The sequence below is a fragment of the Lepisosteus oculatus genome, chromosome 2, assembly GCF_040954835.1.
Source record: "Lepisosteus oculatus isolate fLepOcu1 chromosome 2, fLepOcu1.hap2, whole genome shotgun sequence".
Taxonomy (NCBI): Eukaryota; Metazoa; Chordata; class Actinopteri; order Semionotiformes; family Lepisosteidae; genus Lepisosteus; species Lepisosteus oculatus.
Window position 1 is genome coordinate 16913398 of NC_090697.1, and position 20204 is coordinate 16933601.

General features: G+C 35.0%; 1 protein-coding gene across 1 annotated transcript in view; it reads left to right on the forward strand.

Annotated features, from left to right (window-relative positions):
• ephx2 (epoxide hydrolase 2, cytoplasmic) overlaps positions 1–20204 on the forward strand; it is a 97121-nt gene that overhangs the window by 72962 nt on the left and 3955 nt on the right. Inside the window, exons 16-18 of the mRNA XM_069197634.1 lie at positions 792–861; positions 1946–2026; positions 2632–2690. Of these exons, the coding sequence (XP_069053735.1) occupies positions 792–861; positions 1946–2026; positions 2632–2690 (210 nt within the window). The remainder of the gene's footprint in view (positions 1–791; positions 862–1945; positions 2027–2631; positions 2691–20204) is intronic.

The following is a 20204-nucleotide window of genomic DNA, read 5'->3' on the forward strand; positions in this document are numbered from 1 at the left end:
ACAATCAATAATCACCATTCTTGGTTCTTGGTATGAGAATAATTTTTGGTCCTGCAAATAATGAAAATCTTGAATTTGTTTTGCTATTCATATATTTTTAATGTTGTCAAAGATTATGGAATTATGCAGCAATAATAGTGTGTATTAATTTGGAATGCAGAGTTTTAACCATCCTTTGTTTGACTACCAATCTGCTGTAGAGCCTCTGCTGCCTAATTACTTTTGTTTATAAATGTCTTACCTAAAACATCATATAAATTATGTTCTGTCTTTTTATGGCAGTTTACATATTTAATATATTATGTTTTGGAATCAAACGAATTCTGTAAACAAGCAATTCACTGTTGTTTTTGGATCTTGTACACACTGGAGCCTACATTATGGTTTGGGCTATTTTCTGCAAAAGCCACTGACAGACATACTGTACATGTGTGAAGTTCTTTATCATACATGTGAATTTCTTTAATTTAATTGGTTTTCATTGGAACACTGGCTGCGCAGTCTGTTAGCAATGTTTTTGCTATTGCAGTAAAAATCAATGCAAAATAAAAATGTTTATGCCTTTGGACTAAAGCTTTTTGGGGGGATTCTTTTGTAGTGTTCAATGGTGAGCCACTGAATATTAAACAAATCATTTTATTTCAAATAATGAAAATTATTTTAATTGTTTCATTACCATTTCTCTTGTCCTTTTCATTTTATGATGACTTAGTAACTTTGTGTTCTGAGGTCCATGTTACTGATTCTCTGGTTGTAAATAGTGTTATAATTGTGTTTTCTGATCCACGCAGAGGTCCTTTAAACTGGTACCGAAACATTGAGAGAAACTGGCGCTGGCTTTGTTCTAGGCCAAGGAGCAAGGTAACTACCATCAGAACAGTCTTTCTTTATCAATATGATGAATCGTTAAAAAGATAAATGACATTTGTTAAAGCAATGTTAAATGTTTTAAAAGGACATCAAAATATATGTTAGGTTTAATCAAGAGAACCAACTAAATGGGCTCAGTCACTGCCTCTCATTTTTGAACATTTCTCAGGGTACTAATAAAAGATCAAGCAGAAGTTAATGCTACTCTGAAAAAGTAGAAAGTGCAAGTAAAACACAACCTGTTGGCCAAAGTGCCAAAGAGCTTTTGTTTTTAATTTGAAATTATAATGAAAACACCATTGTGACACCCGAAACCAACAACCATATGAGCAGATGTCAATAGTAATTATATTGGAATAGAAAACCAATGGATAACAGTTATACCCTGGAGAGACTACATACAGTATTTGGGATCAAGGTACAGTAGGTGTGCTATCACCATGTTCACCTTGTTCAACCCTTAGACTAGACTCTTAGCAACACATTCATAAAAAAGGTGTCTATTGAACGTTGGTCTGATGTTTTCTGACCAAGAGGACTTTACCACTTTGTAGCTCCCATGATCTAAATTTGAGTTCAAGCCTTCAAGGGTGAGAGCTACATGAATTGATTAACTGATTATAGAATCCCTCTGGACATTAAATCACCCTGCCATATTTACACACTCACTCTACTGTCATTTATAACCCAGCAGTGGAATGCAACATTTTGAAACGAGTTTCAGCTTAAAACTTCAGCTCAATAGGTGTTATTGTTTTTTCTTGTTTTGCATGGAATGAATACGGAATGTGAAAATGCAGATGGAATGCTCTAAAATAAACAGCAAAATGTCATTCTGAGACATTGTATGTCTCCTTAAAGGTTGTTGTGAGTAATTAATAGTAAATTGAGTTTTTGGAATATATGTAGAATTGCTTTGTTTTTGTTACAAATCTAGAAGATGCAGTAATTTTTTGTCTTTAAGCTTTTAAATTTTTACGCTTCAACAAAAAACAAATATTATATAGAAATTGGAGTCTGTTCAGAATAGGGGTTCAGTGCAACACTTCCATGAAACTGCTGTATTCATCCTCAGATCATGATTCCGGCACTAATGGTGACTGCAGGGAAAGACCGGGTGCTGTTGCCTGCCTTTTCATCCGGAATGGAGAACTTGGTGAGCTCAGTGAACATACGGGGGCTTTTGGAACTTTTCCAGACACATGGGACAGATTCATTTAGGCATCATATTTTGGCAACCGGCTGATCCATTTGAGCAGGACAAAAGTCAATTCAGCATTTCTTTCTGCCAGTGCGCTTTCACTGCTGTAGGCAGTGAGCTGGATCTCTACAGCTGTCTTCCTGGAGGCTTCAATACAAAACCAATTCACTAGAAGTGTTTGAAAGGTTTTTACTGTAGTTTTATAACTACATAAACATACTCTGTTGGTGAGACACATAACAGGTTACCTTGATTTTTTTGTAATTACTTTTGATATTGTTTTAGTAAGTAAAAACAAGTCACAAAGTAAAAATAAAACACCATGCATTATTTTGTTATTATGATATTTAGCAATGCCCATTACCTGCTAGTCAAAAGGTGTTTGAATACTATTGATATCTCTGTACATGATGAACAGTGACTATGTTATTTTCAAATTACGGATTCATTGATTGGAATTGAATTGTCCAGCTTGTATTTTTAGTGAGACTGAACATTAATTTAAAGATTTACAGCTTCTGACATTCAAAATAATGTATATACTTGTGTTTGGTTTTAAGATTCCAAATCTAACAAGAGGGCACATTGAGGAATGTGGACATTGGACACAAATGGAAAGGTAGGCTGATTCTCTGATTCTTAAATTAGGAGTCTTAATTATTGTTATTATTAAATATTATTAAAAAGTATTAAATTAGGCATCTCTCTATCTTAATACAACAGGATAGTCATCAGCTTCATATGATATTTATATATAGAATTCTATGATATATCATTGATAACTACATAAAATATAGCCGTCTCTTAATTTCTACTAAGTCATTTATAGTTTTTGATTTTAATATTTTGCAACTGTGCCAGAACATTTTGCATAATAACATTTGAAATGATAACACCCTGTTTGGCCATTCATAATTGAATTACTTACAAAACTATCTCTCTTATTTAGCTAATTATGGGGGGTTGTGTTTTTTTTTCAAAATCATGAGGATACTGATAAGAGCTACTCAGTTACTCATCCATCCTAGTGTTCCAAATATCAGCCTTCAGCTTGAGAGTGTTGCATCTGAGTCTGAATAATGCACCAGATGCTACTTTCTGTGTGCACTGTCTTGTAACAGGTGTTATACTCCTGTACAATCACCTTACAGTTTGCCAGTATGTTATGGCTCCTTAAATTGACTTAATACTGTAGGTGGTGGATTGTCCTTAATTTGTTGAGCAACAAGAACTTGTGCTGCATGCCTGTTTACACCTTCAGTGAGTTAGATAAGACTTTATTGACCCCGAAGGGAAATTGAGGAGTTGAATAAGTTACAGACTACCTGGTATTTGTGCTACCTGTCTGTAGGATGCTGATACGCCACACTGATCGATGTTTCTCATAAGGCTTTCTTTGTATTTTTCGGTTTAGAGTAGACAAGTACTTTGGGGGGGTTTCTGGTGGAAGCAGCAGCATCTCCCAAAATTTTAGGAAAATCTGTTTAAACAGCTAAGCCAGTAACCAGCTGGTTTAGCTTGTTAAGAGCCAAGTTGGAATGGAAACCGTCTAACACACTGGCCCTCTGGAAAAAGGATTTCATATCTCAGCTCTAAGTGGTAGGTTTCTCATTACTGTTTTTGTACAGTTAGTACAGTATGTAGGTTTGTTCATTCAGCCTATCTGCAACATACTAAGGGCTGCAAATAACACTTTATAACTGTGTAATGGATTATGAACAGGAGTCAGTTCCTACCATAGTTTTAAAATTATATTAATGTTTAGTTAATTTATCACAGATAATGAATAGTTTATTAATGGAATTAGCATTTTCTCCTGATTTTGCAGGGTAAGACATAAAAGTGTTAATATTCTGTTTGGATTCTGTTTAGATAAATATTAATATTCTTAAAGCTTTTCCACTTTATGCTATACATAAAAATGGATCTAATTCCATAGAATCTTTTACAGAGAGTTGCTTCATCCGTGTAATTAAATTATTGTATTCTCCATCTGTTTTTTGTTTGTCTCTTTGTGGGCGCACTTTCACAAATTAATTAAAAACACATCTTATTTGAGGTCATGACATGCAGCACAGATGGTTTACAAATTGCAAAATAACATTTTAAAATGTACATTTTACATAGCGGCACCTAACAGTGATGATAGATATGCTAACTACTTTTATTGTTGAAGTGACAGTCAAAAGAGAGTGAAGATGTTCATCTGGTTTAAATACAAGTAAAGATATCTGCTTTCAAATTAATCTTTTTTTGTCAAAATTATAACCGAATAACTTAAAAAGACAATAAAAAATAACACAATTGCACTACAAGCACATTGTGCATACAGTCTGTCTCCTTTTTTCACTGTAAACTAAAATAATTTTCACAATAGGATCTCTTATATGTCTATTCAGAGTGCTTAAAACTAAAAGAACCAGGCCAATCTGTCAGTGACACTAGTGACAGGTATAAATTGTCCTTCCTTTCACAGTGACTCATTTAACAGTCAGAGCAGTGTGAGGAATAATTTCCAATCATGGGTGCAGCACCATCAATCATGTTTCACTGTGACACCTGGAGAAAGAATCCTTATTTCCAACTGCCTTATCAAAGGCTTCATACCAAAACCCATTTAATAAACAGGACCAGGCAGCACTGACCTTGCCAAAAGGGAAAAATATTAATCTAAACACAAACGTATTCAGATTTCACCATACCCCTGCAAAACAGTTTTGTGAGCTCAATAGAAAGTTTTCCAAAATCCTGCAAGAACCTGATAATCTTGCCTTTTCCTCTTCAAAAGCTACATACTGTACCTATATACAATAGATTTCATTAGCTTGGAACAAAAAAAATTGTATGATTTGGTATGAAGAATGAGTTTAGATTCCAGTCATTCCTCTACTTCAGACATGGGTCGTATTGAATGTATATTCAAGTTCATGCATATTCAGTGGAAGGTGTTGGGCTGTTTTTTAACAAACATTTAAACAATAGTTTTAGATCACCATTGTGTGAATGTGAATTCTCTTTTGTTCACACATTTTCTTCATGAGCAGAATACAATATGTATAGAAGTACTAACCTTCTTACAACGATGTCCCATTTTTAGTAAATTATATGTACAGTATCAATATATACTATATCTATTTTTAAAGTGAATATTTCTAATCAAAACATAATCATAGACCAGTAGACGGCTCTACCAGAGAAATAGGACTGAATCATAACCCTATAAAAGTACGCAGGACAAAATCTTACAATGACACAAGCACATACTGTATTATTAATTGATCAAATTAAGCATATTTTTTAATGAAAGACTAGCAGAGTTTTACAAATTATCAATCATTATTTATTAATAAAAATATGATGGCAAACAAAATAATAAATACATTTATTAATCATTAAAAAGACATTAGATACAAATTTTCATGTCAGTTCTGTGCCTTTTGACATGTACACATTTATCAGGTTGCTTTTAAAGGATTCATTTCCACCACCAAAATGGAGGTCAAGGTCAATGACCTCCTGGATGTCCACAGACACTATTGGCCTCTGAATTTCACACGAGATCCCTGTTCTTTAAACCTACTGTATGACTGATGTTAGTATCTGTTTGGTACAATTCCAGTGCACTTTCCTGAAACTAATTCTGTGAATTTCTAGCGAAGTGAGACATTTCTTTGGGTGCCCAGTCTATATAATTTATATAATCAGGTTGATAGATGTGTCAGCATGCGTAGGCTGCGAAGGAACAAGTAATAGGTTTATTGCATGCTGAAAAGAGAAGAAAGAAAACAACGTTTTGTCCGTGTCACACAACTAAAGAGGGCTCCATGGCCGAAACGTTGTGTTTTCTTTCTTCTCTTTTCATCATGGAATAAACCTATTGCTAATAAATATAATGTCTTCTTTTGCTTAAAAAAGAGGAATTGCAAAAAGAAAAGGTAGTCAAAGTCACCCTTCTTGTGGATCTCTTCCCATTTAGTTTGCAGAATGTGCTCCATGTTAATGAGCCTCTTGCTCTGTATCTTATTTGAGTGTTAACTCTGTGACAGTGATACTTGAACTGCAATAGTCTCTATATTGGCCATATATCATTGCTGAATTTGACTGTATTTCTCATTCTTCAGGTTCTCCTGTCACATTTCTTAGTTTGTGTGAAGAAGTATATCAAACAACATTCCGTGTGAGTTTATAATCAATCTGGATATTTTTCATATGTATCTCAGTACTTATACTTAAAAAAACGAAATCTTAATCCTTTGTTATCCTTTCAGTTTGAATAAGGCACATGTCTCATTTTTATTAACGATGAAGCAGATTGGCAACTTTAAAAAGGTACAGAAAGGATCAAGAATTATAATGACATCTTCTGTTTGATCACTTCAATATCCGAGAGGGGGAAATAATGCAGAATGCCATCACGAACAAGGGTTGTTTATTGCCTTTTAGAAAAGGCACTCCATGACTAACAACACATTCATGTCGTTATCCAGAGCATGTCAAAGCGTTTTTCAAGGGACTTGATGGATTAAGATAAATTATGTATAGTGGAATGGAAGAAACAGTTTTAAAGGCTAGTGCTAGGCCTTAAAATGAATATGTTAACGTACATTGTCTATTTACCTATTTTTGTTCTAGTCAAGACCTAAAGACCAATTATTCATAGAAGCCTTATAAACCTTGTACACAGAACAGAAGCTTTTTCTCTCATCTTCCAAGTTGTGTGAGAAAGCAGGAAGTCAGACAATTTAAACTTTCAGGTTCAGCACATCAAATGTCAGATGGATTTAGAGGCATTTCTAATGGAACTTTACATCTCTCTAGAAATGTTAATAAATCCAGCTTTATTTCATATGTTTGCATGCTTTGTCATCGTAAGATCATGTGTTTTTGATTTGGAACGCTTGAGTCAAAGTATTGTTTTAAAAATAAAAACCTTTCATTTTTAGCAAGTACTTTCAAAACCACAGGGTTTAATCTGGAATATGATTACAGTCCTTAATGTGAAGGGTACAATCAGTCTTTTGATATAAATATGATTACTGTATTTCCACAGCCTTTGGTCCTCTGAAAAAATCTGATTAATATGACAATTATCACAACAATTAAATAATTTCAGAATAGCAGTGAGGTTCATTTAATATACAGTATGCCAAGGAATATCTGGGACAGAAAAGTTTTTGATGGTATCCACACAGAGCTAAATTTGTGAAACAAAGGGAAAAATTTAAATAAAACAGCTTCGGTACAATTTATGTATTTACACTAGTTACCCTTTCTATGAATTTGTTAAAATAATGTTTTATTTGAACACATGGTAACATTGATCTTCTTTTTAATTTTAAAAGACTGAGCTGTTACTTTTTAATTTTAAAATGCGTGTACATAGGGAAGGCTTTATTAGCAATAGAAGTCTTTTACTTCACTTTAAGCCAAATGAGAATACAGTAAAGTCTAGTCAAATTTATATCAAATATCAAATACCAATATTGCACATTTGAATTAAAATTTAACATGCTTTCTAGCCACTAGTACAATAATGATTAAGAACCAGGCATAACCTTTATAGTTCATAAATGTTAACTTTTCCTGTAGTTTAAAGGGCATTATTTTAGAGTTATGCTTTGCTCCTTGTTTGTTATCAATTTATAAATGAAGAAACATAATTTGTAAATGAATACGTTATCAGTTGTATTTCCTCTTCCTATGGAGATATACAGTATATTGTAATTACATTGATTAAATTGTTGATATTGGCCATCAAGCTCATGTCCTACAGTAGCTGTATGTGTCATGCAGACACACTTTGGAGATGTACCTTTGTAACCACAGGCCTCAGTGTTAATTACAAATCTACAGTAGAACTAGAAAATGTGTGGTAAGACTTCAGTTATATTTATATATTCAACTTAAATTATATGGATATTTGCATAAATACAATGACAGATATCACCATCTTTACTGTATATACTATAACATGTTGTCACATATACAGTAGCATTGTATCTTCCTTCTTTTGCAGAGCAAAATCACATTTTAAGTTATCTTTTCAGAAAATGTTATACCATCTTGATCAAGCAATATGCAGTTTTAGTTCGCAGTATGGGGTATGACAGGCTGGAGATTACTTTACAGGCTCACTGACTGTTTTATTGCCCATTTTGTTTTCTATTTTTCGTTTAGAACCAATATATACTAGTATTATATTTTGGATAGTAGGGGCACTTTGTTTAAAATGCATCCTTATGGTCATCAATGGCTAGATTTACATGCACAAATATTCCCAAAGAGCTGTGCCTCCAACCGATGGTAAATGGTACAAAGAAATAAGTTCAAATAACATAAAAAAGGTACGACTTATAGGGTCTTCCTGTGAAAAGTATAAGGTTTGATAACCGTAGGAAAAGGTCATCAAATATATTGTAACGCTTACAGCCGACAAGCACTGTGTGTAAGAGCCGGCATACCAGAGCGGGTGACGTCACCGCCCTTCCCTGTGATAGCAGGACCACAGCTACTGGGCTGTGAGAGATCTCTCTTTAGCTCACGGGGCTAGGTCGCTGCAGAGAGACGCGGAAGTCCCGGGTTCGAGCCCCCAGTCGGGATGGGGCCGACCAGATGCGGCAAGGGCGCCCACCTGAGCCCCCGTTGCGTTACATTGGTGTCAGAAGCGGGATGGGATAGCCCTTCGCCGGGGACGGCGATTTAAGCGGGGGAGAGTGTAACGCCTGAGCCACCGTTGCGTTACAATATAAAGGGTGTTATGGTGGAAAGGAAATACAAGTGGAATACATTTTATGCTGTGGAAATTCTCCTGGAGCCGTACTGAAGGCTGGTTTTAACTTAGATGAGGGTGATGTTAAGTCATTGCGAAGGTTATTCATTGTCAATGGAAAAAAAATGCTTTGTTTTAGATGTAGGGTGCCATAGTGGTGCAGTGGTTACCATTACTTCTTTGAGGCACTGGTGCCCTGGCTTTAATCCCTGGGCTGCTATCTATGTGGAGTTTGTATGTTCTTCATGTGTTAACGGGGTTTTGCTCTGGGACTCCAGTTTCCTCCCGCAGTCAAAAGAGATACTAGTGGGTTAATTGGCTTCTAGGAAAATTGGCAATAGGTGTGAATGTGTGCATGTCTGTGAGGTGAGTGGTGTTTGTGTGCCCTACAATGGACTGGGGTCCTGTCACGGGTGTATCCCACCTTGTGCCTGTTGCTTGCCATGATAGGCTTTAGGCCCCCTCTTGACCCTGAATTGGCTGAAGTGGTTAGAAAATGGATTTATAGATGTTTTTGATTAATTTTGAGGAGCTGTGAAAAAGAAAGATAAGTTTGTTTGGGATAGAAGAAATTGTAGAGGAAATAATTGTGTGAATAAGTCGTTTGTTAATACACAGATGTTTTCAGATCTATGCAGTTAACAGACTTTTTTTCCAGAAAAATAAGAGATTGAAGTTAGTGCAGTTGTGTAGACACTGATAGAGGATGTTGTGGCACCAGCGCAGTAAATTGATCATTTATAGAGTTCAGGGATGAACCCAGTATAAGAGGTGAAGAAGTATTTTTTTTACCCAGCTGACAAAAAATTAAATAAAACTTTTATAACTTTCTCCCACCTTGGTACCACAGGCAATGCCACTGACTGGGTGGTGAAAAGATTATTGAAAGAAAATGCATTCAGGAAAAGGACTAATCCAGCTAGTTGCAATATTGCTTTTTATGGCTACTAGGAATCAATCGGAAAAACTAAAAAGCAATATTGGCGCATAGATTTAAAATATACAATATATGATTTCTTAACATAACCAGAAACATGCCAAATAAGCTAACAAGAGTAATAATATATATGATCATGTAATAATATATATGATATTGACCATATAATATATATTATATTTACATGAACACATTATATTAACACACATTATGGTCCACCTTGTAAATCAAATCATTAATGTAATTAATCACTTTCATACTCTCAAAGACAAGTAAATATTGAATTACTGTCATAAACTGAACTTTATCAAACATAATTGGTATAATAATTTAATTCTCTTGATTTCTAATGTAAACTTTCTATTCATCTGGCACACTCTGGCGAAGCAGCTTCGATGAGCAGTTTGAAAGATGGCTGACAGGGTTCTTTGAAGAAGCGGAAAAGCAGAAGCAATTTCTTGCACCAGCTTTGTGCCAGCGGCACCCTTCTCTGTGCCAGGAAAGACAGAGAAGTTTCTCTTTGCTTAGTGCCAAAAGCTGTTCCTCTTGAATAGAAAGAACTCCGCTAGGATTGATCTTGAGTGGCTTCCCAACAGTTTACTCACAAAGTTTGACTCAAGCCTGACTGTGAGTGAGATAAAAGGAGGGAGAAATGAAGTTTGCTCCAGCATCACTATTGAATATACATTAATATTCAAGCTTGACAAAAGTCCATCTTTATTTATTTGTTTGATCAGCTGATATTAAGATTGGTTTGCAAGTCATAAGATTTAACTTGCTGCAGATAGTCTTCAGCAGATTTCTGTTGTGTTTTTCTGTTTACATACAGACTCGCTCTGTCTTAGCTTGTTTCATGACGCTGGTCAAAGTCACATGGCTTTTTAGCTTTTGTTAGGTTGCTAGGATTTAATCAATTCTGTGGCCCGTACAATACCTTTTCATAGTCCAGTCATGCTGTGGCTGTGATGTCATCAGGTGTAGTGCCCTTCTCCCCCACTGGTTCTTCATTGGTTGGTAATAATAGGATGGTTAACGTGTGACCTCCAGCTAGGCTTCCCTCTGGATCACCCCTCCCTCTTGGAAAGGCACTGAGTATTTGGGCACTCGACTACTGGAGATGTCGAGATAAATCCAGTTCACCCTCCCGTGTGTCATGTCACAACTCACCTCATCAGAGGGGCCCATCTCAGTCACATTCCTAAAATGAGTCCTCAGTGGAACTAGGCTGTGCCAGAGTTATTGTCTGTCCAAAGCACCAGGAAACATTTTTGAAGTCTTTCTTAACACTAATTATTAGTGTATTAACAAGGCTTGCTGATCAAAACCATCTGTACCTGTTGCGTATGCTATATTAAGGGCCTCCAGTGCCCAGTGTATTTGTACCAGTTCCCACTTCTTGCACTTCCTACAATGTGTAGAGTACCTTATTTGTAATCTGTTTTCATATTCTAATGAAGATGATGGTGAGAAAATTGTGGGGTTTCTAAACTACATTTAAATTAAGACCATATGAAAAAGGAGAAGGTTCTGGAAATAATCTCCTGGACAAACATGAACTTCTGTCTTCTGTAGGCATGCTTTCTATTTTCATTTACCAATGTCCCTAGCAGTTGTGCAATGTAGTGGCTAGAGCTCTGGAGACATAAACTGAAGCCTGTAATTTCAAATCCTGGGTGTGGTACTGCTGTTGTCTGAGCAAAGTACTCCCCTAAACTAGTGTAGTTAAAACCATTCTGGAATTGTATTCCTGTCTCTGTAGATATAATTTAAATAATTCCTAAAGATTTCGCTTTGTGGTCGTTTTTGATTTTTGCATTACCTTACGTTCTTTGTTTTGTTGATGGAAGAATCACAACTTTAAAGGGAGGAATACAATCCTTATACAGAAAGTACTAAAGATTTTATTAAAACTCTTAGAAGCAGATTAACCAATAGAAAAACAGGCATATTTTAAAGCAAGCTATACATTATGAAGAAGAAGGAGTATATTATCAAGCAAGTAGAAGGGAATGAGCAACACTGGAAACCTGTGATTTATTACTGAGCTTTCATATCCTAAGAAGTTCACTCTGGAAGTTGTTTCCCCATTTGTTTTCATTTTGTGACATTTTATTCAATATGCTTCCAGCTTATGTATAATGAATTTAAATTTAGTGTTAATTAATGTGCCACAGGGGCAACAAATTTGAAATGCCTTCTCTTATACACTGTAGACAAAACAGACCTAACAGTTTGAATGTACTGTAGCTGGCAGTAACTTGAAAAGAGTGTACCATCAATAATCTAATTTTAACTTCATTTTTTCGGTTTTTAAATTAGGCACAGTTTTTTCCTGCTTTAACATTTTGATTTTAATTTAAAATATCTATCCAAATAACTTTTGAACCTGCAGAGATAACAGGGTCAATCATATACCTTTGCTAATAAAGCAATAATAATTAAGGCAAACACTGCCCACAATGAATAAAAGTGGTGAAAAAGAGAGGCAGAACTGCATGCTATTAAATGCTCCCCAGATATGTAATTGAAAAGCAGCAGCAATCTCATTTATTTGCAACATACGTCTTTCCATGAATTGCTCGTTTGTATTTGCATTTGTTAATGATGAATGTGTTTATACAGGTTTAACTCTACACTTGGGAATTTCACAACAGTATGGAAAATGATCTTGAATTCCTGAATAAGGTATTGCTCATATGCATATTGCATATATACTGTATAGCATGCATTTGTTTGTACTATCAAATATAGCATAAACAGGTTTTCAATGTCTCCATTGAATTCATTCAAATCACTCTTGTGTCATTTTCTCTATTCTTCACTTCAGGCTCCAAACAAGTACTATGGAAAATGCATTGGCTACATACATGTGCTATAGGTTAACAACATACAACATCAGCAGTATGTCATGGTTTTAATTATTACCCTTTCATTATTCATATTTTCACACCATCACACACACACAGATCATGGTTACCTCTTTGTATTTTATAAAAAGGGAGGCAGGACTAAAATTCAATACGTTGTAGATATGGATGACTAAATGTTACCTGTGGCAGGAAAAGTGAATGCACAACCTGAAGGAAAACGTTTATTTTGTACCTGAGAAAAGTGGAGTAGTAATTTAATTAGAAGTTAGCCATACCTTCAATTCAGAAATAAAAAGTATGAAAGAAAAAACAAATGTTAGTATTTTGGTTGCATGCTTAGAATTATTTTTAATTATTATAATCTGATTATAACCCTGACTTGTAAACAGAAATATTTAGAAATAACTTAATGGATAATTTCAGAGTGCCTGTTTTTACAATTAATAGAATGCTTGTTGTTTTACTTTTAGCAGCAGTGTACTTATTTATTCTTCATCATCTTATTCTTTTACATATTGTTGAAAATACTATAAACTTACTGTGATAAGGAGTGAGTACGAATAGGGGCTAATATTTTATCTTTTTCGTATCCGTCTATCTTCTTACTGCTTCATCGGTTAGTTAGAGCCGAAGCCTATACTGGCAAGCAGCGGATACCAGGTGGAATTCACCCTGAATGGCATGCCAATCCATTGCAGAGCATATAGAGACAAGAAACGCACATACTCACTCTAGGGCTCATTTTTCCAGGAGCCAATGAACCTAGCATTATGTCTTTGGGCAGTGGGAGGAAACCAGACCATCCAGAGGAAAGCCACATGAACATTGGGATGTTAACTACAGTACATTTACTTGTAACTTATTTATATAGTGTCATAGTTTAAAGCCTGAGGATTACAGAAAAGCAAGACATTTGTCATAATCTCTGTCGATAAACAGCTCTACAGACATTGAGCCTAAATTACAATGTCTTGCTGAGTGCGGGTGCTCATACTGTAACATTTCATTAATGCAATAAGGTGCCCATAAATGTACCCTTGATTTTTCATTAGAAGATGACAATCTCAAATTATGATTCAGCTTTTCAATATGATTCATAAAAGTAAAGTTATTAAAGAGGAAATGCATAATTAATGTGGTAAATCTGAGCAATTGCAGTGACTTCTGTTTGTTGGCTGGGCTATGTTTAAAATGCCGCTCAATTTTAATTAAAGATGGTTCTCAATGCCAGGCTTTCCTGATACTAATTTACAGAGTGTTTGTAGCACAGAGAACACTTCTGAATTACTTACAGTATTTCCAAAGTAGTGTTTAGTGAGTGCCTTGTCAGTGGATATTGCTTCACTTTTATCTGCAAGATTCCACTCCAACACTCTTAAGTTTATTGTTCTGCTGATTTTAAATCTAAAGCTACTGCTGATATTCCTGTTAAGATGCTTTTATCCTTCCAATTTGTCTTCTGATCTGCAAATGTTTTATGTGATGATCTTTGTGAAAACAGAACACGATTTCTGTTTCAGGTAGGCTTAACTGTGTAATACCCAGTAATGGTTTAATAAATAAATGATTATTTCTTTACATTCCCTAGTAGATAAATCAACTTGATTGATCTCTTAATCAGAACAACACGAATTTTTGCTCTGAAGCATTGGTTTTAGAGAACAGTCAGTCCTGTGGAGGGTCTATTGTTGTGTAGGAATGTGCATTTCTTTCACTACATTGCACTAGGGTTTGCCTATTTGTAAAGGAGAAAAGTGTGGCTAAGCTTTGGACTAGAAGGCCTGGATTTTCAGTGATTGTAATTCATTTGTAAGAAGGTTATGTGTTTATGTGCTAGTTTGGATTTAAGATTTTTTTTAAATAAATGTATTTTAAATTTTTACCTTCTCATTATTTTGCAGTCTCATTTGGGACAGTTTTCATTTGATATAAAGTCAGGATTTTTATTGCGTTTATCAAACACCCCAAAATATAGAATGATTGAACCACTCTTAATTTACATCAAACGGTGGGCTTAATTTCTAAAAGTTGGTGTCAATTTAATTTATGCCGACATGTTTATATTATATATTTTCTCTCCTGTGTGTGAAAGCAAGTTTGGTGCTAGTTGTAAAAGTATAATGGCATAACTACAGTATGCAGCACTGAGACCCCGGTGAGATATAGGAGTCTGCCATTGTTAATCTCTTTATAGTAACCTGTAGTATGTTCGAAACTAATCTGTTGTTGAACCTCTCTCCTGCTAACTCCCCAGGGGAGGTAAGGGGCATGACCTTTACAACCATAAAGATTTCTGACTACTTGGTCTTCATCTCCTTCTGTCTGCATGCTGATCGATAGGGTCTTGGAATCTGACGCAGCAGATTATGAGAAGAATGCATTGCAGATTGTTTAATTAATATTCACTTTGAAAAAAGTGATAATCAGAAGATGAGAGTCATATATTGTAGGTCCAAAAAGTGATGAATGCAGAACAGTTTCAAGAAGGAATCTGCAAAATAAAAAGTGGGATAGCTGAAAACTTTTCTGTAGAAATCGAATGTATTCCATTCCCTTGTGTCCTAGTATACAGTAACTGTTTGTCCTGGAAAAGACTCCTGAGTGCAGCTATTTCTCACATGGGAGCAATCCCTGAGAACCTCTGTCAATAGCAATCAGGATATCCTTGAGCATGTCCTAGGCTGCAGAAATAGAAATTGTGTTGCCCGGGGTTAAGGCTGGGTTTAAATGATGGACATTTTCTAATAAGACAATTATCTGGGCTAACAGCATAGCCCAAACTCATCAGATTAAGTGCAAGAAGGTGAAGGGTGGGGGTTTCATTGATAATCTGACAATTAACAGCACTGAGGACTGTCAGTTAATAGGAGTAAATGCATTAGGTAAGCTTTGAAATTTGATCAGATGCAACAATGAACAGAGAAAAAATAGATTTAAACCAAGATATGAATGCCTAACAAAGTACATATTTAAAAGGTCAAACTATTCTTTCTTTCCTATGAACATACCCATTAGTTATTCAGAAACATAAAATGTTTCAGCTGAAACCTTCTTAAATTTCTATATATATATATTTGTGTTTGTTAATTTCTTTGTAATTGTTCTTTGCTTGTATAGCCATTGTATGAGGCCTTGCATGTGAAGCCATTATGGAATACAGTCAACTTCTCCTTAATGTAAAAATCAGATTATGAGGAGATTTTACATGTGCATGCAATTTTAAATTGACTTTAGCTATGAAACAAGTTATTAATGAGGGTCATGGCTAAAATGATAAATGATAAATAACCAGAGTTTCTAATGCATGCATATACATGGCATGACATTCCCTCAACTGTATTTCACAGTTAAGTGGTTGTTCTTTGATGCAATTGCAGTTCCTTCCTTTCTTTAAACTCTAACCTTTCTGTCACTTTGATCATGGCTTTTCTTGGTCTCATCTGTTTGTAAAACATTGTTCCAAAACACTGCTGGCTCTTTGTTTTTCTGAGCAAATGCGGAAGCATAGTGGAGGTGCTGTCATGTCATGGGCATTTTTGGCCCCTTCAGAAACCGGCTTAGTCACATGAATTCATATTAATCTCAAATACAGTAAATCTGTCTAAGGTTATAACCTAAAAATAGCATGATGGACATACTACAGACTTGACTATTTTGTAGCAAATAGTAGGTGGCTTAAAAATACAAATAAAATTGTATTTTAATACATTACATAAAATATGCTACAGCAAATAAAGCCTATAGTACAGTAAATCAACTTAAACACAATAATTTGCTGTACTATAAGTACACCTTTTAATTGTAGAAATAAAACAGTCTTTTTAAGGCTGTTTAAGCAAGATAATGCATAAGCACTCAAATTTGGTTAAATTAATAATAATAAACTTTATTTTATATAGCACCTTTAAAGGTGGCTTCTCAAAGTGCTTTACAGAATGACAACAAAAAAAAATCAAGAATATGAGTAATGTACAGTAATTACTTGCACTAGACCTTGTCAGGATTCTGGTTGCTGAATTTTGGACATACTGTAGTTTGTTCAATGTGGATTTAGAAAACCCAGTGAGTAGAGCATTACAGTAGTCAATGTGGGAGAAGACAAATGTGTTGATCAGCTTTTCAGCAACAGTTAGCGGCGACATAGGACATAGTGTAGTGATATTTCTGAGGTGAAAGAATTATGTTTTGACAATATGTTGCACATGAGGGTCAAATTTCAAGCCTGAATCAAATATCAATAATAAAGCTGTTTAACTATTACAATAGACTTTGACTTAATCCATAGTTGCATATACTGTATAGCACATGTCCTTTGTTGTAGAGGGGAGACATACAAAATCAAACACTGTGCACGGCTCATTTGTCCCTGTTCTTTGCAAAGCTTTTCTCTCATTTTCGTTCATGCTCTATACTGCTTCTCAGCTATGAAATTAGAAGAAGTGGCTGTAGCAGTCATATCACTCAAGGAGAAACAAAGAAACCCCTCTAGATTCATACTATTACCCTTTTCCCTTTGCAAGAGGGTGTTAAGCTGTTTCTATTTATTAGTTGTGTTCAGATTCTGGATTTATTCTGTGAAAATATCTTTCCTTCCTGCACAGGATTAATAAGGCGCCTTTTTCCAAATGCTCTGTCTATTTTTTTACTTGTTCAGCTAAATACAACTTTAAATTGGTTATTAGTTTCAAGTTCTTCCCCTATACATGTAACAAGAGTACCACAACCAGGTCAGAAATTGGGAGTCTTTAAAATGCTTTACAACTCACACAATGAACATAAGTTAACAGGAAAACTTTGAATGTGTTTCTTCTGTAATAGGCTCCCTAGAGACTGAGACAACATTTTACAGATCGCTTGTCTGAACTAACTAATGGGAGGATCGTTCAGAGATAGTTTTATTCAATTTGTAGATCAAAATTTCAAAGAAGCAGCTGCTTAGGAATGCACACACAATTAAAGCCAGCTACTTGCATCTTGCAAAATACTAGGAGTGTACGGCATTGTTCAAAGAACAAATAAGCACATTCAGTGTGACAGCCAAGTTTCACAATCTATAAGAATGCCTAAACTGCACACAAGATGAATCGTTCAGTGATGTGTTCACTCTGAAAGTGTTGCCTAGTGGTGGGTGACAAATTAAGATTGTCTGATGATCGTCAAAACCAACTGCTCAGATGTGACGGAAACTGAAAGCTCAAAATGCCAGCCAAGTCTACATCCTCACTTAGAAGTATCCAGTACAGCAGGGGTATGACGTGTTGAATGTTAAAAGTTAATGTGATTGAAAATTTAGATACAAAACCTTTTACTGTCCTGCTAATAGGGGTATACGGTTCCGGTGCCCTGCTGCAAATATTATGTATCATATCAGAAATATAAAGTTCTGAATAAAATTAAAGGCCATTCTAAAAGCAGTTTTTTTTTTCCAGGAGTAAGACTTCCTAGTTCAGAAGACAGCATATTTACCTTTGAGATGCTTTTTTTAGTGCGGACTGTAGAAAGGGAACCACTTGTCAACAGTAGTGGCCATGTCACACATTCTTTTGATTCTACCACACATGGCAGAACTCTGTGTCTCTGGTTTTTCCCTCACACTTTGTGTCTCGTATACTAGGTGCCACTTTAGTCAGGCTTAGGCTTGACTGCCTCCATCACAAAAGGTCTTTGCTTCAGGTCGGCCTTAATAGCTGCCTCAATCTCAGCACGTCTTGCACTTCATCTATTCCAAAAGTTCCTTTTCTTCAGAGGGGTTTGTTTTACTTTCAGTGGAACCTTAACCTTTTAGTGTTTTACATGATGAACTGTAGAGGGTTTCACAACTGAACTAGAGATTTTGGCAAGCTACAGACGATGATTTGTGCAAGGTGATCTCTAATTTTTTTATAGTCTACCACTGCAGTATTTCTGTTACTATTTGTTTTTACTGTTGACTCTTTAAATATATGCTTTTTGGCCCAAACAATGCCTCTCAGTAGAACTAAAAAACTTTGAAAAAAACTGAAGGCTTTATTGCCTTTCTACATCTATAATTTAACGTCACAACATCAGTGGAAAGGTATGGCATTCAAGGAAATCAAAGTATGTAAACCAGTGGGGGTTAAAACAAGACTTGTGATAAATCAAAACCTGAGTTCATTTAGTGCTGGCTATAGCAGCATTAGACAATTTATGTTTTAATATATTCCACAGGACAATGGATTTCGCAACTGATTATTTTGAAAGTGATAACGACATAAAATTGCTCGAAGTTAATAGTAAACCTGTAAACTGTTTTCTGTATTTTTTCCTTTTGGTGGTAGCAGCATACATACTTTTGGAGTGAAAATCAGGACTTTGAGATTATTGCTTTTTTATTTGTTTATTTGTTTTTTTCCATTATAAACTCTGCCCCCTATCATATAGTGGGTTGCCATATTATTGACATTTTATGATTAGTTCCATATTACCTGTAACGTTTCTTAAGTTGTTTTTTTTTTGGTACTGTATTTCAATTTTCTTTGGTTTCATTTTTCTTAACCTAGTTTGCAATGTCCCAAATTGAATTACCTGGACCTAACATAATTGTGTAATTGTATTTCCCCACTGTTGAAAGGATTGCCAAGCGCTTAAAGTCAACCTTAAAATGATTCCACTCTGTTTAGTTCACCCTTCATTCTTTTTTGCGGCAGCAGACTTAAGCATTAGATATCATTTTAAAAAACAAAACCACTAGAAGCTAAGAATTTTTTGAGTGATGAATAAATTTACAAACATCTCAAAAAAGTTAGTATGTTCAATACATACCAACCTTGAACTACTTTACTGTTTAAGGGAAGACATACTGTACTGTCTTCAATTCTAGAGCCTTTCCTGTTAAAATGTACATTGGGCTTTTATTATTGTTTCACCCTGTTATCTGATTTTTAAAGAAAATAGCTGTTAAGACATATAAAGTTCTATGAGAAATCCAAGGGCTAGAATAAAAAAAAATGAACATCAATCATCTTACTTCAGTTCTCCATATACAGCTGAACACCTTTGAATGCTATTACAGTATATTTATTTGGTATGAGAACAATTGTGGAGGAAGATATCTATGCAACAAAAGCAGAAAAAGTGGCAAGGAAATCTTTTCCAGATGATTTTTTTTTTGGTTGGTAACTTGCACCTTTATTATATTACGGTGATGTAGCAGGGTCTCTGAGTAAATAGCTTGCAAATCGATTCCTGGAAAGGTTATAATTGTATTTGAGAATAGCAGTGCTTAGTTTGTGGTTTCAATGACTTCAGTCTTGCAATTTGTAAAGAGATTCATGACTACTTCAGTGTGTGAGACAACTCAAGCGTGAAGGATTTATTTAGTGCTTCATGAAACTGGGCTACTTACTGTTTAATATCAGTTGTTTATGAATATTGAGTCCCCGCAAAAAGAACTCTAGATATGAAAACATAACAACAATGCTTAAAATTTAAGCTTCAGTTCATAGGTTTGTATAGTACATTATTTATCTTTTTTATGAATGTGTAGGGCAACTTAAAGGGAACGATTCAATATTATTATATAAGACTTTTTCTAAA